This window comes from Lupinus angustifolius, unplaced genomic scaffold, assembly GCF_001865875.1.
Source record: "Lupinus angustifolius cultivar Tanjil unplaced genomic scaffold, LupAngTanjil_v1.0 Scaffold_243_25, whole genome shotgun sequence".
NCBI classification, from domain to species: domain Eukaryota; kingdom Viridiplantae; phylum Streptophyta; class Magnoliopsida; order Fabales; family Fabaceae; genus Lupinus; species Lupinus angustifolius.
Window position 1 is genome coordinate 2,554 of NW_017727224.1, and position 26,138 is coordinate 28,691.

The following is a 26,138-nucleotide window of genomic DNA, read 5'->3' on the forward strand; positions in this document are numbered from 1 at the left end:
AAGAACGCTTTAATTTGTTTTTGATAATTGACGTATTAACTCTAAATTTTCAAGTACATGAATGGATCAATGACAAAATGTCTCAAGAAACAAATGAGTCAATGACATCACCTTTTATAGAAAAAGGGAAATTGAGTGTTCATATACCAAAAAATTCAAAGTGAGGTCCAAACAAATCAAAACTATGAGTGAGTCAAGTGTGACCCCACTTAGGAAAGAAGTAGGATATGAGAAATTTCAATTTTGCACTCTTCTAAAGACTCGTCTACTAGCCATAGGAGAGGATGTTATGCTTATAATAAATATCCTGAAAGAAGTGTTCATGTTTAGCACAGAAGAACTCCTTAGCATGAGTGAGGTGAAGGAAGTTTTTGAGCACGATTAGTTGAAAGACTCTATTATTTGTATATATATGAGGTACTTTATTTAATTCAGTTATTTAGTTTTTCCATTTCATGTTACTATATTGTTGATAATTGATCGGTACATCTATATTTTAGGTACTTTTATGGTAATTTTATCAAGGATCAAAAGTTGGTGATGTTTTTGTCGTCATTGAGTATGTCTTTTTTAATGAATGATAGAAGAAATGATGCAAAAAGGAAATAATACATTGTTGATATTGTTTGAAAAAGCCTCATAAGAAATTATTCATTGCACAATATAATATTTGGTGAACATTTTTTTATAAACATAAGAATATCCTATTTCGACTGCACCTTATTCATTGCACCTTCTAACTGTACTGCAAATCTATTGTAAAACTCATTATTTATTTTTCATAAATCGGATTGAATAACAAATATACTATTTTACTTTATTGGTTTATGGTGATGCGAACAAGTACCCCAAAATGAAGGAATTGTTCATAAGGTAAGTTGATTCATTTGGATTATACCTTGTCTTGAATAAGGAAATGTACTATCAATTTGGATTATAACTATGTACTTTCTCTTTTTTAGGAGTCTACAAATTTATAGATCACAAATTGGACTGGAGACTACTTCAAAAATATCAAATGGAATCATGTAAAGGTAAATTTCAAGCAATTGTACTATATATACGAACTTTATGTAAGGTATTTTCTCATGTTCAAAACTTAATGTTATTTTGTTTTTCAATGTAGTTCCCGAGCCAAAACAACACATATGATTGTGGTTATTATGTTATATACTTCATGAAGGAGACCATCCAACAATGGCAAAGGAACAACATACAAGTTTAGACTATATGTGATTTCAATAATGTAATTATGTACATTAGTGATCAGATTACAAAACATAGGGAAGAATTTACTAACTTTGTCATAAGCATTATTGTAGATTAGATTAGTAGAGTAATTAATATACATAGACATACAAGTATATTATAAACTAGTTGTACCTTTGAATTGTACATATTTGAAAATAAACGATGAAATTATCATTGTTGTAATATAATAAATGAGATTGGCATATGTGTTGTGTTGATATATATGTGTTTTGTGTTGCTGAATGTGATTGATATATGTGTAGGAACGGTTTTATATAACATTACTGTTTGATGTACTGTTATATCAAATGATACTATATATCATGAGAATTTGTTGAAAGGAGACATTTGACACTTTCAACGGTGTTTGCTTAAGGAAATACTATTTAAAGTGGCACATTCAACAATGTTCCCTCAAACAAGCATGGTTGAAAGTGACAAATTCAAAAGCTTTTGCTCAAACAAACATTGTTGAATGTATCACTTTCAACATTCCTTTAAAAACACTATTGAATGTGATGGGGTGGAGTTCACCAAGCTTTCAGATACTCAAATTTCTGACTTGGATGAGTTCTTTTCGGAAGAGGAGCTTAAAGCTGCTGTGTGGAATTGTGCCAGTGACAAGAGTCCATGTCCGGATGGGTTCAATTTCAAATTTTACCAAGAGTTCTAGGACCTTCTAAAAAGTGACCTTGGTCGTTTTGTGAATGATTTCCATCAGAATGGTAAGATTCTTAAGGGGTTGAATTCTTCGTTTATTGCTTTGATTCCAAAGATTAAAAATCCTAGCAAGATTCAAGATTTCATACCAATTTCCTTGGTGGGTTCGTTATACAAGATTATTGCCAAAATCTTGGCGGGAAGATTGAAGAAAGTGGTAGGTTCCTTAATTTCTTCTTCTCAATCGGCTTTTCTTCAAGATCGTAGTATTCTTGATGCAACAGTTGTGATGAATGAGGTTATTCATTCTGCAAAGAAGGACAAAGAGGGTTGTCTTCTTTTCAAGGTGGATTTTGAAAAGGCGTATGATTCAGTTAGTTAAGAGTTTCTTGATTATATGCTTGGTCGTTTTGGTTTTTCTGATAGGTGGAGAATGTGGATTAATGCTTGTTTGGCTTCCACGTCGATGTCTATCTTAGTTAATGGCTCTCCTTCTGAATTCTTTACGGTGTCCAAAGGTATCAGGCAGGGAGATCCCATGGCACATTTTCTTTTCTTGCTGGTGGCTAAAGGTTTTGTGGGGCTTGTTAGGAAAGCTAGATCAAGTGGTTTATTTGAAGGCTACAAAGTGGGAAGACATAGGGTGGAGATTTCTGATCTTCAATTTGCAGATGATACTATTCTCGTTTGCACTCCAAAAGATTACAACATTTGGTGTATGAAGAGTATTCTCAGATGCTTTGAGTTGGTTTCTGGTTTGAAGGTTAATTTCAATAAGAGCTCTTTGATCGGTGTTCGGGTCACATATAGTATTCTAGCAGCAGCTTCTATATTCTTATCATGTAGAATTGGTTCTATTCCTTTTGTGTATCTGGGAATTCCGGTGGGGGCTAATCCAGCTAACTATTCTTCTTGGTAGAATGTGATTAAAAAGGTTTCCAACATATTGGCAACTTGGTAGTGTAAGCATATTTCGTTCGGTGGTAGAGTGATTCTCATTAATTCGGTTCTCGCGAATATGCCTATTTATATGTTATCTCTTTTTAAGGCTCCAAAGAAGGTTATACTAGCGTGTTGACAGACATTTTGTGTCTGCCGACCCGCATTCTTATAAAGTATTAAATTTGTATTTTTTTATTTTAGAGAATTATAATGTTTTTTATTGGATGTACTTCATGTTATAATTTTTATATTTATTATAATATCCAACTTAAAGTGAGATATATTAATTATAGTAATCTCGTATTATATGACTTTAGAAATAAAAAATATTAAGGGAAAATAGGAAAATATAATTATGGTGGTAGTTATTTCAAGTTTTGGCTTTATATAGTACTGGTGGTGATAGGCACTTCATGCCTGCTAGCCCAGATTTATACTTTTACGATGTCAATTCAAAATTTATATATTTTATTTTGGATAGTTAGAATATTTCTTTTGTATGGAGTATATTTTATATTATATATTTTATTGGAGATGCTTTATATTATAACATTTTGTTTTATTATAACTAGCGTGTCGACCGGCACTCCGTGTCGATCACCCGCATTTTTATTTTTTTGATATAGTATGTATGATATTCATATTATATTATTTAAGAAAAACAATTTAAATATAAGAGTTCAATATATAAACTCAATAAAGAGTGAAGTTTTAAGAAGATAATATGTGATAGTTGATATGATATACATAAAACTTATGTCAATTTCTCATTTTGTACCTATTGGGTGAAGAAAGATAGAAGATAGAAATAAGAGAATGTGTGGAAGATTAATGATATTAAATTATTAATACAAAAAATGAAAGTAATATGTGGAAATTTATAATAGTTATTAAAAATATAAAGGGTAAGTTTGGAATATAAAAATTATACCATGAGGTAGTTATTACTTGTTTTGACTTTATTAATAGTATAGAAGTATAGATATAGATGCTAGAGAGGTGGTTAATTATATATTTTGTTTTATTATAATACTTAATTACATACTTAATTATAATTATATGTTTTTTGTAAAAATTAAATAGTTTAAGAGCAAAGTAGAACCAGTGTAGTTATTTTATATTTTCCCTTTATATATAGTATAGATAACATTTTGTTTTATTATAACTAGTGTGTGCAGGCACTTCGTGCCTGCGGCCTGCCCGGCAAATATTGTGTGATACTACATATTCAATTTTTATGTATTATATTTTGTGTGTTTAAGATAATGTTTAATTTAAGGTGATATATGTGGTTAATTAATATATTGGTGGTAGTTGCTTAGGATTATATAGTTTTTTTTTTGTCAAAATTAAATAATGTTAAGGGCAATATAGGAAATGAAAATTACACCATGAGGGAAGTTATTTCATGTTTTGGCTTTATATATAGTATAGAAGTATAGAAGTATAGAAGTATAGATATAGATATAGATGCTAGAGAGGTGGTTAATTATATATTTTGTTTTATTATAATGCTTAATTACATACTTAATTATAATTATATGTTTTTTTGTCAAAATTAAATAGTTTAAGAGCAAAGTAGAACCATGGTAGTTATTTCATGTTCCCTTTATATATAGTATAGAAGTATAGATAGATATAAATAAAGGGTCAAATGGATAAATGATTTAAAAAGATTAAAAATTTAGATAAATATTATAGAGTTAGAGATAAGTGATCCAAAGATAATATGCTTAACATAGTTTATAATAAAACATTATGATATCATAACTACTCAACTCCTAATTAAAATGAAGATAAAAATGTTATCAACATGAATAATATAGAAGATATTACTCGATATTTTATCATAAAAGATGAATACTCGCAAAATATATTTAATGCAAACTCACTATGCATTCCAAAAATATGTGAATACTTTAATAATATAATAAAATATCATTTCTATCTTAAAAATATAATTTTGAAATCAACCTAACTCTTAGAAGATAGGATTCACTTCACTATAACATAGTCAATGAAGTAACTTGTTTTTAAAATAACTTAAGATCATAAACTTATGGAATAATCTTTCAAAGATAAACTACTCATCTAAAAATCATATTTATCCATTTTTATATAAATCTGTAAAAGAAAATTCATATATTTAACTCACATAAAAAAAATTGTTAGGTGTTATAGAATTCATTTCGATTATAATTTGTCTTGAAGGAAATATACTATCATTTGAAGAAAATTGGCTCGAAGACTACTTTAAACATCGTCAAATAGATTTATGTAAATTTCAAGAAATTGTAGTATAGATATATTGGTTGAGGCTATTATGTGTTGAACTTCATGAAGAATATCATCCAACAATGACAAATGAACATGGTATAATCTAAGACTTTATATGAATTAAATAATGTATTGACATATTCTGATGATCAGATTACACAACTTCGAAAAGATTGGGTTAACTTTGTCCTAAGTGTTAGTAGGCAAATTAGTGTACATAAACATATAAGTAATGTAGACTAGTTGTACAGTTAGATCGTATGGAATTGAAAATAGACAATATAGTTATTGTTACAATAATAAATGAGATTAATTATATGTATTGTGTTAATTTAAATTGTTGAATTTGTTATATATATATATATATATATATATATATTCATTCTAGTTAGATGGGTTTGATATAAATTTCGTTTTATGTACTGTTATATCAAATAGTTTTGTTTTATGTATTATTATATCAAACAGTTACTCCCACTGTCCTTATTAATGCATATCATTCTCCAAAATGTTGAGGGCAGTGATAACTTTTGGGATAATAGAGAAGAGTGGGGTAGTGGAGAATAGAGGGTTAATAATGGAGAACAATTATTGGGATAATAGAATATTGAAGACATTGGAAATGAGGGTGGCAGCGTTTGGGTGGATTAAGGGAAGAAGAACATAGTTGGCTAAACTAACGAAGCTTCAGGATTTTTGGGGAAAAAAATAGATTAAATTACATTTGTATTCTAGAGTTTTAGTTAAATTACGTAAATTACTCATCTTTTTAAACCTACATAAAACACCCCTAATTATATACAAATATTTCACCGATCATTCCTATAAGAGAGATAAATATAATTTCTTAAACAAAAAACGGTGACAAGTGTAATTAAGTCAAACAAATTATGCTATAAAGACAAATCCAAATATTATAAGAGTCAATGTCTATTCTTTATTTTTTTGTTAGAAAGTGCATCAATAATTCTAAGGAGTTGTTTAAATCACATTTCTTATCATTTTACTTATTAATATAATGGTAAGTAACTTTAAATTTGAATGATTTTGAATAATATAACTTTGCACTTATCTTTTTTCAATCAGCTTTTGACGTTGATGAGGATCACAAGGATTACATACTTAAAAGTTAAAACTATCGACAAGCGTCATAGACAATTTAGAACAAATGTTGGACAGTATGTTATAGTTGTCGAGATGAAGCTTAAACCTCCAAAAACAATATATGCAAATATCATCGATGATGCTGATTTTAGGGCTTTTGTGACTAGATGCAAAAAGATGAGTCTTTCTTGATAAAGTCATTATCTTTTTTGTATAATTTATCACTAATTTTATGTATGATAAAAGTACATACATTGATACAATTATTGTTTGTTTGTGTAGCAAATAAGTGAAGAAATTAAAACCTTAAAAGAACATTGATATAAAACATCATGAGCATGGTATAGAGGATTTGAGGACAAAATTGTAAGTATGGTTATTTGAATTTTATCTTATAGTATTAAGAACTTACAAATAAATTGTTAATTTATTTTGTTACAGTTGGATCTAAATGAGACACTTTCGAATGTTTCATCGATAGATGTGGATATTTTGTAGGTGGATGCTCATAAGAACAAGGAAGGTGCGATTGAAAATGCAAAAATTTAAGAAGTGACAAATCATCATGTAAGTGTATTTCAGTTAATTTAAAACTATTTACAACTTTATCATATGCTAGAAGTCTGTCAATCTGATTTTTCTTGATATTATGTCATGTTGTCCTAAAAGAAAATTTTGCACAAAAGGGCGAGATAAAAAGCTAAAATAGTAAGGAGGTACTTGATATGGCAGTAAATTTGGCTGAGTACTCCAGACATATTCAGGGCACAGGATTTGAGGTATGCAAAAGGAACTACTTACCCCCAAAATGTGCAACAAGAGCCGACTTGGCTCAGATGCAAGAGGTGCATGACATGTTGAAAGTCCTTCTCAATAGGGTTAGTGTTTTAGAAAGTACAAATTAAGATAAGGAAATTGAGGGACAATTTATCGGTCCTAGTACCAAATATGGTTGCACATTTGCTACTTATAACATTCTAGATGTAAACTCATTGACCCACTTTCTTATAGTTGAACTTCTACTTACCCCTTAAACTAGTACTGCTTAATAATTAATATGTTTGAACTAATATATTAGGATGACAACTCTTTCCAATTATATTTGGATATCTCATCAAAGCGCTTAGTTGGTGCTATATGTACTTCTGTTGCTTGACCAACACACCTTGTTGATGTAGATCCTAAGATATGTATCTTTACTACTCATGGACAGTTATGATTTGTTTTTGATAATTCACATATTAACTCTGTATTTTCAGGTATATGAACGACTCTGTGACAAAATGTCCCAAGAAACAAAGGGGTCAATAACAATCCCTCTCAAAGAAAAGAAAAAAAGTAATTGGGTGTTCATGTACCAAAAAAACCCAAAGTGAGATCCAAACAAATCAAACTAGGAGTAGGCCAATTGCGACTCCAATTAGGAAAGAAATAGGATTTGAGGCCAATGTGCTTGCAAACTATCATAACCTCAAACTTTGGAATCTTCTAAAGATGGATTGTACAAGGGATGGGAGAGGATGTTTTACTTATATTTAATATCCTACATTATATGTTCATGTATAGCACAAATGAATTTGTTAGTATGAATGAGATGAATGAAGCTTTCAGGCACAATTAGTTGAGTGTCTCTGTCATTTGCATATATGTGAGGTACTTTGTTTCTTATAATTATTCACTTTTTCATTTGATGTTACTATATTATTGGTAATTGAGCAGTATATCTATATTTTAGATACTTATAAGAAAAAATTTCAATGACCAAAATTCGATGATGTTCTTGTCCCTACAAATGATATCTTTTTTATTGAATGATAGAAATTTTAATGCAAAAAAGAAAAAATGGGACAACCATAATATATTGCTGATATTCTTCAGGTAAGGAATTATTCTCTGCACATTATAATATTGGTAAGCATTTTTTTTGTAAACATAATTTATTTTTTGTTGGACTTGGTGTGCTCAACATTTTCTAATTGTACTACAAATTTTTTTGTAGACATCATTGGTTGTTGATCATCAAAAATTGAATTGAAGAACAAATATACTATTTGGATTAATTCATTCTTGGTAATGCGAACAAGTACCATGACATGAAGAAAATGTTCACTAGGTAAGTGGATTCATTTCGATTATAACTTGTCTTGAAGGAAATATATTATCATTTGGATTATAACTATGTACTTTTTCTGTTTTCAGGGCCTGCATATTTACATATCACAAATTGGCTCAAAGACTACTCTAAACATCATCAAATAGATTCATGTAAATTTCAAGAAATTTTAGTATACAAATTTCATATAAAAGTATTTGCATATCTTCAAAAGTTAATGTTATTATGTTTTAAATTGTAGTGTCCAAGCCAAAACAACTCAATTGGTTGTGACTATTATGTCTTGTACTTCATCAAGAAGATAATTCAGCAATGACAAACGAACATGGTACAAGATGAAACTTTATGTGAATTCAATAATGTATTGATATATTCTGATGATCAGATTACACAACTTCGAGAAGATTGGGCTAATTATGTCCTAAGTATTGTATAGATTAGTAGGCTAATTAATATAGTTAGACATATAAGTAATGTAGACTAATTGTGTTGTTGGATGTGTTTGATATATATGACAGAACCGTTTGATATAAGTTTTGTTTTATGTCGTGTTATGTCAAATAGTTTTGTTTTATGTAATATTATATCAAATATCATTCTCCAAATGTTGAGTGTAGTGATAACTTTTGGGATAATAGAGAAGAGTGAGGCAGTGGAAAATACAGGGTTTATAATAGGGATGGTAATGGGCACAGTCGGACACAAATAGGAGTTATCCGCTACCCATTTTGAAATATGAGTGTATTACTCATGCATGCCTGTCCCCGTACGGGTACTCGCATCCGGCTTTTTTGCGGGCATTTCTGAGTACTCGCTGTTTTCCTATATTATCACTTAATTTTTATCTTCATACTTCTATTATGTTTCAAATGAGATGAAAATTAATTATTTTTGTGCCTTTTGATTGAATATTTGGCAAAAATGCTAAATCTATTTGAGTTTTCTATTTTTGTGATTTACTACTCTCATTCCCTTAACAAAAGTATTTTTTTTTGCAAGACATGTATGTTTCTACATATATAATAATGGACATGGATCACTTGTCCTATAATTTTTCTGTCCTCATGTCCTAAATCAATCAAACTTCACAAATTAATATTAAAATACTCATTTCTGTTTTTATAAATTTGTTTTTAAATAAATGGGGCTTTCTCATTGATTTGGTACACCAAGTTGGACATGAATGGGGACATGTGATCTCCATCCTATAATAATATTTGTAGGGAGTTTCATCACCAAATTCAATAAAAGATGTAAACAGAGTAAAAAAATGTAAACAGAGTAAATGGAAAATATGTACATAATGTAATGAAGATTAGGATAGTATATTTTTTATTTTAATTAAAAATAATATATTAATCATATAAATAACGGGTACCTGCGGACACGGGTACCATAATACTCATACCCACTCATACATACTAGAGGTATTTTTAAAACCATGTTGGTAAAATCTGTGAGTACCCGTTTATAACTCATGCTCATGCTTGAATGGGTTTTACCTGTGGGTACTTACATGTACAGGTTTTTTGCCATTCCTAGTTTATAATGGAGAAACAATTATTGGGATAATAGAATATAGAAGAAAATGGGAAATGAGGGTGTTAGCATTTGGGTGGATTAAGGGAAGAGGAACATAGTTGGCTAAACTAAAGAATCTTCCTTAATGTTCAAACATTTTTGAATTTTAGTAAAATTACATAAATCATTTATCTCTTTTAAACTTACATAAAACATCCATAATTATATACATATATTTCACCGATCACCCCTATAAGAAAGATAAATATAATTTTTCAAACAAAAAATTGTGACAAGTGTAATTAAGTCAAACAAAACATGATATATTGTGAAGACAAATTCAAATATTATAAAAGTCAATGTCTATTCTTTATTTTTGGTTCGTCAAAAAGTGCATCAATAATTCTAATGAATTGTTTAAATCACTTTTATATTATATTATAACTAACCAAAATAATGAATGGATATTGAATCATATATTATTTTGATTTGTCTTCATAATATATCATATTTTGTTTAACTTAATTTATTTGTCAAATTTTTTGTTTAAGAAATTAGTTTTATCTATCCTATGGTGGTGGTCAATGTAATGTTTGTATATAATGAGAAGTATTTTGTGTAATAATTATAAATGGTTTGTGTAGATTCAAAAAAGTGAAAGATGATTTGTATAATTTTACTAAAACTTAAGGAGTGTCAAATGTAATTTACTTATAAAATTATGGCAGGATCAAAAGAAATTCTTTAGGCATGAAATTTTTTTCTTATTAATCACGAACACGTGTTAGCATATTCTACTATAGTTTTAATTACATTTAGAAACCCCAAAAAAATTACGTTTAATAAATAATGAAAAACTTACCAACAAAACACAACACTCCCTATCCTTAAAAATATGAGCAAGACATATATGAAAAGAGAAAAAGATATATACATTGATAGTGTAAGAATTTTTTATACTATTATTGTATTACTTACCATTTATTTTTAATTATCATCGACTTTTCAAAAAAATAATTCAAATAAAAAATAAATAATACATTGCACATATATATATATATATCTTTACACCATCAATACAATATATTATTCTCTTATGAAAATGCCTATGTTAATAAGCAATAGCACGGCTTAGTCCCTGATCACTTCACCTTCAGAAAAACTAATATTTGACAGTTTGTCTTATTCATGAAAACAACTTATCAATCATGATTTCACTTGAATTAAATAATATTTCTATAATTATTTAAATTATTATACTATCACAATAACCTAAGTAAAAATAGTTCTTATTTAAAAAATAAAAATTGTGAGAATAATTTTTGTATAAAAGTTATATAAAAATAAATAATGACACTAAGTGTCATTTAGAAAAATCATGTATATTTATCATTTAATTTCCACGATTCAAATAAAATTTAATAATTTATTTTAACTGTTCTCATTTGAAGAATAAAATTATTTTCATTTAAGTCATTTCTCATATGCTATTACTAATAAATATCAATGTAACTAACATAAATAGCAAGAAGCATTTACTCACTAGGTGTAGTGGGGTGTAGGGGTTGAACAATGTCATAACGTTCTATTATTAAATCATGCTCATGATAAAATGTTAAATTCTAAGTGTTTCTTTATCATTTTTTCTGTAATTTTTCTTGCTCTCCATCTTCCTCTAGGAATTGGGCTACTTTTATTTGATTTACTTTTCTTACATGACTTTTACTAATATTTTTCACACATGTTCACATCACTTAAGGTGTGACTCTATACTAAGAGCTACTTTAACTTTCTCTCCACTACCTTTATTTCTAATTTTATCTTATTCAATGTATCCATCTTTAACATTCTTATCTTTGTTAAATAAGGTATATTCTTTTGTTAACATTTTATCGTCTAACATTCACTTGCATATAATATCAGAGGTCTTATTAGTAATGTTTGTTAATAGCCTTGTTCATATATCAATGAAAACAATAAAAACATATAATGAAAATTTGTTACATTGTTGTTTTTATTTTTCGATACTATCAAATGTATTTACTTTTTTAGTAAGGAAGTAATCTCTTTCGGAATGCACGATTGTCCCTCATAATAAAAAGTTATATCGTTGTTTTTATAATCCGAAAGAAAAATAACCAACAATGTGTTGATATAATGATGTAAGGCCCCACTAGATCTCCAGATCACCAAAATGTTAAAGATTTAATTCCTGAGAAAAACACTTATTAAAAGAAATAATCATGCATCTCAAAAGAGATTAATTTATGAATTGAGACGATACATTTACTTCTACCAAAAAAAACTATAAGGAAATATGATAAAAACAAAGCAAGGCCCACACACCACACACCAGCCACTCCATATCCCAATAATTGATCATTCTCTTCCTAATCCCATGTGTATTCAAGCTGTCACCACTCTCTCTCTTTCTCTATGCTTTCTTTTCTTCCTTCTCTTCACCAATCCCAAAACCCATTTCACTCTTCCTCTTTTCTCCTTTCTTAACAATCCTTAAAATCCCCAAAAAACATTAAAACCTTAAAAACCAAACACCAAAACCAAACCAACCATGTTTTCTTCTTCTCTCATCTTTCATTTTCTTCTTCTCTTCTCATTATCTTATTCTTCATATTCCAAATCCAACGCAACCTCAATATACGAGGTTCTAACCAACCATGGCCTCCCAATGGGTCTCTTTCCAAAGGGTATAACCCAATTCAACGTTGCTGATGATGGAAACTTCTGGGTACACTTGGACCAAGCTTGTAACGCTAAGTTCGAAAGCGAGTTGCATTATGATAGAAACGTTTCTGGGTCTATTAGTTATGGAAAGATCGATGCTTTGAATGGTTTAGAGGCTCAGGATCTGTTCTTATGGTTACCTGTTGTGAGCATTCGTGTTGATGTTCCTAGCTCTGGGTTGATTTACTTTGATGTTGGTGCTGCTTATAAGCAATTCTCTTCTTCCCTTTTTGAAACACCACCTGATTGTGTTGCTGTTGTACCTGACATTGATGCTGATATTGTAAATGTGTTTGAGGTTCGTTTTTTATGTCGTTTTGTTTTAAATTTTTGTTATGTGTTTGAATTTTGTTTGGATTGTTGTGTATTTATTGTGTTGGAAAAGGTGATGATTGATGATGTTATTGGTCATGGTCAATTTTCAGTAGTTGGGTAGGTTGGTGGATAAACATGTTCTTATTAAGAGATATAAGGTTGGTGGTTAAGTAGATGCATATGAAGATATGCAATAATGGGTTGAAAAGTTTTGATCTTTTTCTATTTTAATTTATGAGATTTAGTTTGATGGAGGCTAGACCTATATAAGTTTCTCTTTGTAAGTTTTTACATGAACATGGAGCATACAAGTTGGGTGCTATAGGTTAATCAAATCAATAATTGATATAATGGTTTTAAATTGTGGTCTAGAAATGTTGTTGTTAAGTTGTTTTTTACAACTGTAGCAAAGCGCAGTCGATGTGGCTACAATTGAACTCGAAATGTGATATTTGGAGTCTACTAAAATTGGAATGTTGCAGCTGTGATTGTGGTGGCGGATCGCAATTTAAAACCACGATCGATATACGATTACAATAATAAATATGTAGTTTCCTTCATTGACCATAATTAATGGTAGGATTGGTATAACGCACCTTCCTTGATTGTGTAAGAATTTCTTTTCTTGCCAATGCCATTGAAGGAAGACTAGAAAGAAGATGGTGTTATTGGTCAATATCAATGGTTGTGGTTTACTTTGGTAGGTGACCATTTAGTGTTATTAGAAATAAGAACCATTCCTTTTTGGTGATTACACATGGAGGCATGGATTGATGGGTTGAAAGTTTTTTCCTTGTTTCCCCCGATTTGTTGTCATGCTATTTGAGAGTGATTTTCTTTTTGATTTATGATTCATTGGAAAAAATTTCTGCCAAGTATGATATATTGTTCTTAACTATGACCATTTGGTTTCAAATCCGCTTTCATTTTCTGTTTTTGGTACATCCAAAATGAAAAGAACAAAGGAAAAGAGACAAATCATGTGGTAGAGGTATTTAAACACAAAATAACTTTCCTTTTCTATTTTGAATGATAATTCCTAATTGTGACAAGTTTCCTTCAGCATTTTCTTCTATTATAGAGAATGTTTTTTCTTCTCCTTCTTTCTGCATCCGAACCATTAATACCTCCCTCTAGTGTATTGCAGAATGTAAATAGCTATATATCAGTTTTAAGCATATTATGATGACTTCATGCTCTAATTTTTATCTAAGCAATATGGCTGAAGAAAAATATGCTGCATTATTTCATATGCAGGGTCAAATTGGAAGGCTAAGGTATCAATTTGAGCAGGAAACTTCCGGAAAAGATGTTCTCTAGACCATGCAAAAAGGGTGAATGAAGATGTTCTGTACTGCAATCATCATTGGACTCTCGAATCCGATCGTATGCACCTTCGGAGAGTATAATTTAGCAGGTCCTGTTGTGTTGTTTGTGTTGTCTCCCCATATAGTGCAGAGCTAGTGTAGTAAGTGCATCCTCTGTGTCTTCATAATCAATTTGATTCATAGGTACTTATAAAGGGAAGCAATGAGATAAAAGTAAAGAGAATATCTATTTCTAGAGCTACAAAGGAGAATTTGGTGACAAAGATTTTGTTGTATGTTATGTGTTATACTGTTATGTACTATAAAAATATATTGGGGTGTTTAATTGAATCAAATTTATTATATCAGTTAAAATAGACAGAACCATATGCACTTTTGAATTTTGATATGAACACTCATCATTAGAATTCACTTGTGAATAAAATTTGTCAACTTTCTTGATTATATATGTTACTACCATTACCTTTTACTTGTGCTATGAACCCTGGTCTTTTTACATGTTTGCCCTTATGGCAACTTATAAACATATATTTCTTCAAGGGACTTGCTTGTAACTTCATTTGTAAGCTAACTCTATACTAGGTAGAGGTTTGAGTAGTTTATGGTCATGTGTGTATTTGTGATGTGCTGTGCTTTTTCTCTTTTGTTTTTATAGGGCTTCTGTTTCTGAAAAAGGTAATATTTTTAGGTATGTCCTAGTCTTCCTTAATGTTCAAATAATGGATACAATTAGGTAGTGGAGTATTATTCACCTAGCTAAGTGTTCATGTAGCTTATTTCTTTAGAGCTACAATTTTCCAATGTTGATTTTCATATATAGTAAATGTATAACATTTTTAGCTTGTGTTCTGTTTGGTAGAGACTATTAGTGAAGTTAAATTTGCAGCTACCTAATTCCCATTGAGAATGATAAGTAGAAAGGGTCGTACTTTATACTCTTCATGCTATGATTAATTTGTTTTTCCTTGTTTATTTTAGAAAGGCTAGTTTAATCACTTGTCTATATTTCTTGTAATGTAAAAAAGTATTTTAACCTCCTATTTGGGAAAATGCCTTTTATAAGGGTAAGAGTGTGTATATTTACTCTTCCCGAATCCCACTAGGTAATGGCTTCGTGTCCCGGGTCAACCTTTTTTATTTTCGTAAAACAACCAAACTTCATCTAAGTGTGGTTGCTTTTTATTTTGAGTGATTGAGCCAGATCTTTCAGCCATGCTATCCAAGAGCATGAATGGAGTGGAAGGTGGAAACCCTTGGGTAGCCTTTGGAAGATGTAAAAAAAATGAAAGTCTCGTGCACCAGGCTTCTACTTTTTATGTTCTGGGAGAGTACATGTATGCAATATTACTCCACAATCAGATAGGTTATTTCAAATATTTGAACTCATAATCCATGTCTACTTGGAATATATATTTGAACAAGATTTTGTTTCATCCCATGTTTTCTATATTTTATGAATAGAATAGAACAAAATATATAAAATGTGAAACATCTTGGTTTTAGACAAAAAGGGTGGAACAAAAAAAACATTATAAGAATAATAATGTTTCATCCTGTTCATGCACCAAATGCTATCTTCCTTTTTCTATGTAGCCAAACCCAACATTGAGCAAGGGAAATGGTTTAGAAGTTCTTCCTTTGGTATTATGTTGAGAAAAGTAAAAATGATGTCAAGATAATATATTATAGTTGTCCTTTTCTGAAACAGTATAATTTTAACATCGTTATCTTATGGTCTATTATGGGTCCCTTTAGATTGAGATAGTGACGAATCACATTAAATTAAATGTTAGGTTGTTGGTTGAGTACAATTATAGATGAGAGATGATAATGTTATACTTCATATTTGTGCAAGATATCATAGGAGCATTAATTTTTTTTTACTAGCAACAGATACTTTATCAACCTTTATTTTTTTTTCTAATTCAAAATTTCATATTATTGATTAATAATTTCATAAGTAAATGTTATACAAATTAAAGATTAATTAAATAGAAGCTATAAATATAATAGTATGTTTAAACTTTAGAGATAATGAGATGTAATTAAAAATATGAATTATTAGTAATTAATGATACTATAGGACAAAAGTAATTTATACCTTTTAATAACCAATTTCCTTTTATTAATAGTTTAGAAGTATAGATCCAAGTGAGTTTAGATTATTAGGATATTATTTATCCTATTTGATTAGGCCATAATGGGCCACCAATTGTTTGGGCTGGATTGGCAAGTCCAATTTCATTTTGGGCCTGTAATTCTTAGTCCAGACCAACTCTCAAAGGGAAGTCAATGAAATTAGGTAGACCATGTGACATTAGTTTTGTTTCTGTTTTTATAAATAAAAAAAAGCATCAAAACATGTATTTATTATATTATCTGTTTCGAGAGTAGAGATCTATTTATTCAAAGAGTAAGTTTTTCTCATCCTAACTATCAATTATAGGGATATCTAATGATTTAAATCTACTTACTAATTCAAACTATATGATTTTTCTAAAATTGATGGTTATGGTGAGGACTGAGTTTAAATAACTTAAAGAGTAAATGGATCTCTCCTACTCTTTGGAACTAAAGTGCAGTTAAAACAATAGAATAGTTTCTATCTTAGTAATAACTCAAGTAAATATACATAAAAAATCTTTAAATGCTAATATTTTGTCTTAATAAAAAATTGTAGTTCTTAAATTTTTTATGGCAGATGGTACGAATTTGAAAAGATAAAAAGAAAGGAAAAAAAATGTAAAAAATAGGAAGTTGAAGCCTCTCGCCACATTTGGTTTTCCAATCAGATTCTTATATTTCTTAATTCAATTCAAAAAGGAGTTACAAAATCATGACTATAAACACCTAATTTTAATTCTATTCTTTTACACATTACACAAGAACCTATTTCATTCCGAAAGGTTTCACTAGTCTATAATACTAATCCATGGGATTGAGAAAATTTTGTGTAGTAGAGACAAGGCAAATGAAATAAGAAGTTTACATCGTGGAATAGAAAAGCTAGTATGTGACCCACTTGTAAAAGGGAGCACATCTGTCATCCACACTTTGTATCACTTCATGTATCATGAGTTTATGATTGGTTGGAAAAATATTTAATAATTAAATTTTAATTTAAATATATTTTTCTGATCAATCACATGTTCATGAGACATGAAGTGGTACAATGTATGTGATAGCATATGTGTACCCCCTCCCAAAAGGGGTGAAATAGAAGCGTACACAGTGTAGGAGGAGAGAAAGTTGGATTTTGGTACACTTTAATCTTACATTTTTTTTTTGTACAATTTGAAGTGTTGCTCATTGGTTTTAGATTCTTGTATTTTTTTTATTTGGAGTTTCTCTCTTGTCATTACGGTATCAATTATCCTTATAAGCTAAATTACTCACCATATAGATATAATGTCTAGTAGGTGATCTTCAATAATTTTCCCAATAACTCAAAAAAAAAACTTTCCATTATCTACACATATATCTTAATTCATATTATTTATGATATATTAACATTATATACATGTTGGTTGAGGTAAAGTGTGGAAAAGAACTTTATATAGAAAGAGTTTGATCATAATAGCACCAAAAGGAGGTTTGGAGATTGAAAATAGACAAGATATTATTTAAGATGGGAAAAAAGGAATAACATAATGTTCATACCCAAATTTGTATCATAGATTTTATCTGAGATGTGAGGAATTAAATGATATTTAGTGGCTGAGGAGTTCATCATAAAAAAAATTGTTGCTCACTTTATTGTGGCATGTACAAGTCTCCACATTTGTGTATAGTAACAAAGTGGGAAAAAAAGATTTGAAGAACCAAGGGAATCGACTGATACATATTTTTATATTATAATAATAATTAAGTGTTTTATATAATAATGTTAAATGATTAAAATAAATTTTCTATTTTCTTTTCATAATAATAACGACTCTTTATTTCTTTAAATTAGATAAAAATGATTTTTATGTTTTGTTTTTTAATAAAAATGTAACAAATGACATAATAATTCAACTATCTACATAGTGGCGTAGATATCAGTTTTGGTTGCTTCATTTATCTTAAAGACAATAAAATTTCAAGTATTTCAAATATCTCTTTGAGATATGATGCGATGCGGCATTAGTTTCTGCTACTTCATTTATATTGAAGACGATAAAAATTTCAAGTATTTCAAATATCTTATTAAGATATGATGTAGCTCAGACATTAGTTTCTACTGCTTCATCTATCTTGATGATGCTAAAATGTCAAATATCTCTTTGAAATATGATGCATTGCAGGCTTTAGATTATGTTGCTTCATCTATCTTGAAGACCATAAAATTTCAAGTATTTCAAATATCTTCTTCAGATATGATGCGATGCGGACATTAGATTTTGCTGCTTCAGAACTACATAGTCTTGATTTTTCTATTACACATAGGGATATATATGAGTAAGATACACTCTTGTGAAACACAAAAATAAAAAATAAAACATATTGCTTTAGCTGTTAATTTTTTAATAAAATAATTTTTTCAAGGCTATAAAAGTTCATGTTGTTAGCGAATGTATCGTTTTAATATGAACAGACGAGGTACTTTCATTGATCCGTAACCAACTTCCAAGTTCAATTTTTTTAAAATACCATTTTATCCAATTTGGACTTAAAAGAGAGTTTTCCATATTTTGACCACAAAAATATAGTGACGACTCCAAATCAATTAGGAGATATATAAATCAAATTTTCCTCTTCCTAAGTTACAGAGCCGGTTTTCCAGCTGAAAATCAGGTTGAGACACTAGCTAATTTTTTAATCAGGATGGGCCAAAAAGGTTTGGGCTAGAGTTTTTGAATGTTCCTTGTCTTTTTGCAAATTCTTTCTATTCTTATACTTAATGTGTTACTCCGACCACAAATAAAACATGATAGACTATTGTATAACACGATGTTGATTTATTCTGGTCGATTCCACCAAATTTCGATTTAATAGCAAGTTTCATTCTTAAACTTACCAAAATCTTATATTTGAAAGTGCAATTGAATCATCTGCATAATATTTTAATTTTTTTACAACGACTCTTTATATTTCTTATACTCCATACTTTTATGCAAAAGTTTTGGTATATAATACGAATTTACTCATTCTAAAATACTATTTTACCTAGGTCAGCAAATCAATATTTTAAATTGTTAAATATTTTAAATAAAGCAAATATTAATACTTTTAAAATTTATTTATAATAATTATATAGAAAAATATTAGGGAGAAAAATTTCATATATAATATGTATCAAACTCGATCGTACACTGCATAAATTTACTTAGTAGTTAATATAGAACATAAGTGAGAATAGGGATGTAATGATTTGATTCAATTCATGATGTAGTTAAGGAATCTAACCGAATAAGAAAAGAGTGATTTGATTTAGTTCGATTCTTATTATTTTAAAGTATAAAATTTGAACCTAACTAAACTTGCTGCATATTATTCGCTTCATTGCTCCACTCATCTTCATTTTTTTCATTGCCAAAATTGAAAAACCAAGGAATATCACTAGTTAAGTGATTATAAACATTGGGGATTTTGGGTATAATCAATTGGCTTAATATGAGAGCTTTAATTGTGTACATTTCCTTATAAATTATATGTTTCCTAAATGTTGGGCAGTGTCATGAAAGTTTGAGAGCTGAGCCTGCTGAGGAAGAAGGGAGTTGTAACCGATCATCATGAGAGTTAAGGGAGGTTGTGTTAGGAGAGCTAAGGAAGGAAGGGAGTCACGATGTGAGGGACTAGGAGGGAGAGCCATGCACAACGGTGAAGGATGATGTTAGAAAATTTGATTGATGAGAATCTGCTACAACACTTGAACAAAAAAATTGTTGATGGATATGCACGTAAACCTCCAAAGTGTGTTGTCACACTAATTCGATTCGCTCCCATCAATTTAAGTATATTGGATGCAAATGGTATGAACAAAGAATCCAAAGTGTGTTATGTTGTTTGACATGCAATAAACCAAATCATTCACAACCACTAAACCAAATCACAACCACGAAACCAAATCATACATTGTTTCAAATTTCATCCACAATATCTATATACTAATTTGTGAATTCAGATATTTTGGAAATATCTTTTACAATCCCCACCATTTTCAAAATATAAGAAATCTCATAAATCTGGAAATATCATGGTTTCAGATAATGGTATCTTACAATTTGAACCATTACTTAGTAAGTTATGGGTTCCACTTATTCCGAATAAAATTGGTAGACAAGCTTTGAACCAACTATTCATTAGAATAAGTATGCACAACTTACACATGAAATCTCGGTACTATTAAAATAATTATAAATATGACACATTTGATAAGGCATTGTGTCATGTACCATTTTCATGAGAATTTAAGAGTCAAGCTCTTTAACTCTATGAAGCGGCCCAACTTCATTTTCATCTAGGTAGATTATATAAAAAATGCACCCATAATATGCATTCCAGCAAATTCTTGTTATATGTCTATTAAGAGTAAAACTCAACCTTCCAACTTTTTACTTATGGTCCAAGTACTTTTATCACTTGGGATGTGTCTATAGTCAAGTACTTGCAATCACTCTAATAGTGTTCTCCACTATTGAACTCAAGGCTTGATGCTACTCAAGTGTGAGTTGAGTTAACACTATTGGTGATCAATTAGACATGGGCTTGAGTCCCATCCCAATGACGTTTTTAACACCATATCTTTTGTCAGATCTTTCATCAAAGGATCTACAAGATTCTTTTCAGTTCTTACGAACACTATGGAGATTACTCTATCTGCAATTAATTCTTTTACATAACTATGTCTTAAACCAATATGTCTGGATTTTTCATTATACACTCGGATGTATGCTTTTGATAGCGTAGATTGACTATCACAATATATAGATACCGGTGTAATAAGTTATACATTGTCATAGTCATTCAACCTCTTTACTACCTGCAGCCAGAGCAATAAATTCTGCAGTCATGGTGGAGTCGGCTATGCAAGTTTATTTCTTTCAACTCCAAGAAACTGCACCTCCATCAAGGTTGAAAATTCATCCACGTGTGGAAGCATGATCTTCAACATAAGTTACCCAACTAGCATTTGTGTATCCTTCCAAAACTAAAGAATATCCATTATAGGTTAAATTATAGTTAATTGTTCATTTCAAATATTTCAATATTCTATTAACAACGTGCAAGTGTTCTTTACTCGAGTTATTTGTATACCTACTTAATCTACCAACAACATATGATATATCAGGTCTAGTACAAGTCATGGCATACATCAAACATCTGATTATCTTTGAATATTCTAGTTGTGTCACTAGACAACCTTTATGTGGTTGTAAGCTAGCATTTTGATCAAATAGGGTAGAAACACTTTTGCAATCAAAATAATCAAATTTCTTTAGCACTTTCTCAATATAGTGAGATTGGGTCAAACCAATGTTCTCACTATCTCTTATGATTTTAATACCTAAAATCACATCCGCTTCACCTAAATCTTTCCTATCAAAAAATTTGGATAAAAAAGTTTTAGTCTTTTGTACCTCATTTAAATCAGTACCAAATATTAACATATCATCCACATATAAACAAATCATAACACCATTTCCATTTTGGAATTTACTATAAACACACATGTTAGATTCATTTAATTTGTATCCATTGGCAAGCACAACTTTGTCAAATTTTTGGTACCATTGTTTGGGTGCTTGTTTTAACCCATATAAAGACTTATTCAATTTACACACTTTGTGTTCTTGTCCTTTGACAACAAAACCTTCAGGTTGCTTCATGTATATCTCTTCATTTAATTCTTCATTGAGAAAAACAATTTTAACATCCATTTGATGGATTACTAACTTATATATGGAAGCTAGTGCTAAAAGCACTCTAATGGACGCAATTCTTGCAACAAGTGCGTAGGTATTAAAATAGTCAATATCTTCTTTTTGTGTAAATAATTTTGCAATAAGTCTAGCTTTGAATTTATCAATGGTACCATCAACTTTCATTTTCTTCTTAAAGGTCCATTTACAACCTATTGGCTTGGATCCTGGTGGAAGATCAACTAGTTTCCAACTTCTATTTTCCATAATTGAGTCTATTTCCTCTTGGATAACTTCTTTCCAAAATGCACAATCTTAAGACTTTATTGCCTCACCATATGTTCCTGGATCACTTTCTAAATTATAGCAAATTGGTCCATAATTATTGATGGAATCGTTTGTTCCTTCAACGAGGAACATAAAGAAGTCTGATCCATAATTTTTCTCTTTTCGCATCCTTTTACTTATTCTAGTTTTTGAACTTTCCAAAGTTTCTTTATTGGATACATTGTTTTCTAGACTTCTCATATTATAATGAATAATGTCTTTGAGATTTTGAATGGAGGTAACTCAATCACTTTGTTAATAGGATATGAGTAATCCAATTCAATTACCATGAATCTATATGCTTTGTTATTTTTAGCATAGCCCATAAATACACATTCAATTTCTCTTTCACCCAATTTCTTTCTTTTTGGTTCCAGAACTCTCACAATTGCTATATAACCCCAAACTTTTAAATAGTTTAAATTGGGGTTTCTTTTCTTCCAGAGTTCATATGGGGTTACCTTGTTCCTGTTATTAGGAACTCTATTTAATATATAACATGCGGTTAACATGACTTCACCCCAATAACCTTTTGACAAACTAGAATAGGATAACATGGCATTTACCATTTCTTCTAATACTCTATTTTTATTTCTGCTATTCCATTCTGTTGTGGGGAGTATGGTGCAGTTGTTTGATGCACAATACTAGTAGACTCAAAATAATTAGGATGATAAAACTCTCCTCCCCTATCACTTCTAAAACATTTAATAAAAGTTTCATGTTGAAGTTCTACACTTCTACTTATCCTTTAAAAACTTTAAATGTATCTAAAACTTCATCCTTAGAGTGCATTAGATAAACATAACATAATCTAGTACAATCATCAATGAATGTAACAAAATATTTTTTGCCACCAATGATTGGCCAACCATGTAAATCACATACATCAGAATGAATTAAATCTAGCACCTTAGAACTTCTTTCTATTCTTTTCAAAGGTTGTCTTGTGATTTTAGTTAACATGCAAGTAGTACATGAATTTAAATTTTTGTCAAGAGTAAGGATTAATTTTGATTTCATCATATCATCCAATTTTCTAAAATTAACATGTCCTAGTCGCATATGCCATAAATCACAAGACTCAACAATATAATCTGATAACATATCATCATTTTTATTAACAATATTACACTTGAACATATTCTCACAAAAATTACCCTTCTTTTTCTTTCTTTTGTTGTCATTACCATTGAGATTATCATAAGACTTATTAAAATTTCGGTTTCTTTTCTTGGAAATTTTACTTAAACTTCGTTCCTCCATCATATGGACCTTTTCATGAGCATTTTGAATTTTAGTATCATCTTGTTTTTGACACTCTTCCTTTAAATGAAGGTGATTACCCAATTGCTCAAGAGATATGTCATCTTTCTTATGCTTCATGGCTCTTTTGAAATCATTCCAAGAAAGAGGGAGTTTGTCTATTATGGAGGATACAATAATGATTCCATCCATATGCATGTTATGTTGTTTATAGTTATTAAGAATATGTTCAATTTCATGCATTTGTTCCATAAAATATCTATTGTCTACCATTTTATAATTATTGAAATGAGAAATAAGAAACTTCTTACTTGTTGCGTCTTCTCGCATGTATCTTGATTCTAATTTCTCCTATTGATCCTTTGTAGAATGACAATTTTAATAAATATCGAACAAAGAGTCTGACATATCATTTAGGATGTGACCGGTGCATATATAGTCATCATTGTCCCCTTTTTGTCTCTATCTTGTTTATGCAATTGTTTCTTATTCCTTCTCAAATGTCTGGTGGTGTTAAGAACATATAACACTTTTAAAGTATTAAGAAGAAATTTCATATTCTTTTGCCTGTAAAGTTGCCTTCATCAAATTTTTCCAATTTCACAAAGTCATAACTCATTTCTTTGAGTGATGTAAGCATTAATACAAAATCTAACCTAAAGATTGTTAGAAAACTTGATTGATAGGAATCTACTGCAACACTTGAACAAAGAAATGGTTGATGAATATGCACGTAAACCTCCAAAGCGTGTGTTGCCACACTAACCTTTATATTCATTTCGGCCCCACCAATTTAAGTATATTGGGTGCAAATGGTATGAACAATGAATCCCCTTCAGGATACTTTGAAAAACCTTGATATGTTTTGCACAAACACAACAAGCGTATCTTTCAATAATAGTTTACAAATTTATGTTTCATACACTTCTCTCGTGCATTAGAGAAGTGGAGGATGATTTCTAAGATAGGAAAAATCCTGATGGTTCCATTATGCCTTCAAGTGTCTCTATTTAGAGAATTTCATATCACTTGGTGGAAAGAAACACTTTTGAAATTATACATGAATTAATCTGAAAGGTTATGTAACATAAAGGTTAAGTATTTAACCAAACTGTCACGATAGTTGAGCTAGAGCTATGCTGCTTAACATGTAGTGTGTCCCAGTTTGAATCCAGTTGTTGATCATGTTTTTTCATTTTATGCGTCTTATTTCAAAATATGAATAAAATGCCAAAAGACAGATTCATACAAGCAACCTTAAGCAAGTTAACAACCATTCACACCTACTAAACCAAACCATACATTGTTTCAAATTTCATCCACAATATCAATATACTAATTCGTGAATTCAGATATTTTGGAAATATCTTTCATAGATGAGACTTTGGTTAGTCAATGAGAGTGAGTGTCATAAGAGAGAAACGAGGTTGAGAATATAAACATGAAGTCTAAGTGTGTGTGGCTCAAAAGTAGGCTTCAGACGTTAGGGAATATCGTCTCAACTTATATTCTTAAATTTTCATAACTTGTGAAGGGAAAATGATATATTCTTCTACTAAATTCTTATACTCACAAGAAAGTAACATATGTCACACAATAATATTTTATTTATTAATGATTATTTTATAAGTAATATGTGTCACTTTATTATACGTGGAAGGATTTATAAAATGATTTACTTAGAGAATATAATATTGCTAAAAAATGTGAATCAAACCAACTATAAAAAGTTTCAATGTAAAAACTAAACAAAATAAGTATTTTAGGATCAATTGCTTCGACTTTATTTGACTTCACAATGAAGTCGTTAGAAAATTTCAAGTAAAAGTAGTTTTTAATATAAAGTAGTACTTTACCTGTATTTAAAATTTCAGACATGGTGAATATATTATTTTTAAAAGATAACTACAATATTCATTATTTTTTAATAAGACATTTTTTAAACTCCACTTTTTGAGGAGCACATATTGTGTTTCATAAACTCTATAACTATAATTATGCTATTATTTGTAGTTTATCAAAAGATACTTAATTATTAATTTTTTAATTTAAATATTTTTTAATCAATAATAATAAATAATATGTGAAATAACATATACTTTGGACAGAAAATGTAGAACTCACTTTTTCCCCTTCACCACTTTATTGATTATTATATTCTGAAATGGACCATTTTGAGAGTGGTTTTGGTTTGTTTGGTGTGACTAGCTCAAGCATGCACTATTCTCTGTTTTGACTCATAGTAATGGCATCAAAAGAGACCGTTACTCTCACAATGGCACCATTGTAAATACTATTATATGTGCCACCTTTATCCAAAAAAATAAACACTTATTTATTACCCTTCTAAAATTAATAAAGTCACCTCTCATTTTCTCACAAAATCCCTATTTTACCCTCAACGTTTCCGCTTCACCGCTTCTCTATATAAACACTGTCCCCACT

At 29.7% G+C, this 26,138-nt stretch overlaps 1 protein-coding gene across 1 annotated transcript; it reads left to right on the top strand.

Annotated features, from left to right (window-relative positions):
• Positions 1-12,265: 12,265 nt before the first annotated feature.
• On the top strand, positions 12,266-14,640 carry LOC109340755. The gene is made up of 2 exons (XM_019578486.1): positions 12,266-12,911; positions 14,186-14,640. The coding sequence occupies exons 1-2, from the start codon at positions 12,441-12,443 to the stop codon at positions 14,246-14,248; spliced, it is 534 nt and encodes a 177-aa protein (XP_019434031.1). The 5' UTR covers positions 12,266-12,440; the 3' UTR covers positions 14,249-14,640.
• Positions 14,641-26,138: the final 11,498 nt, after the last annotated feature.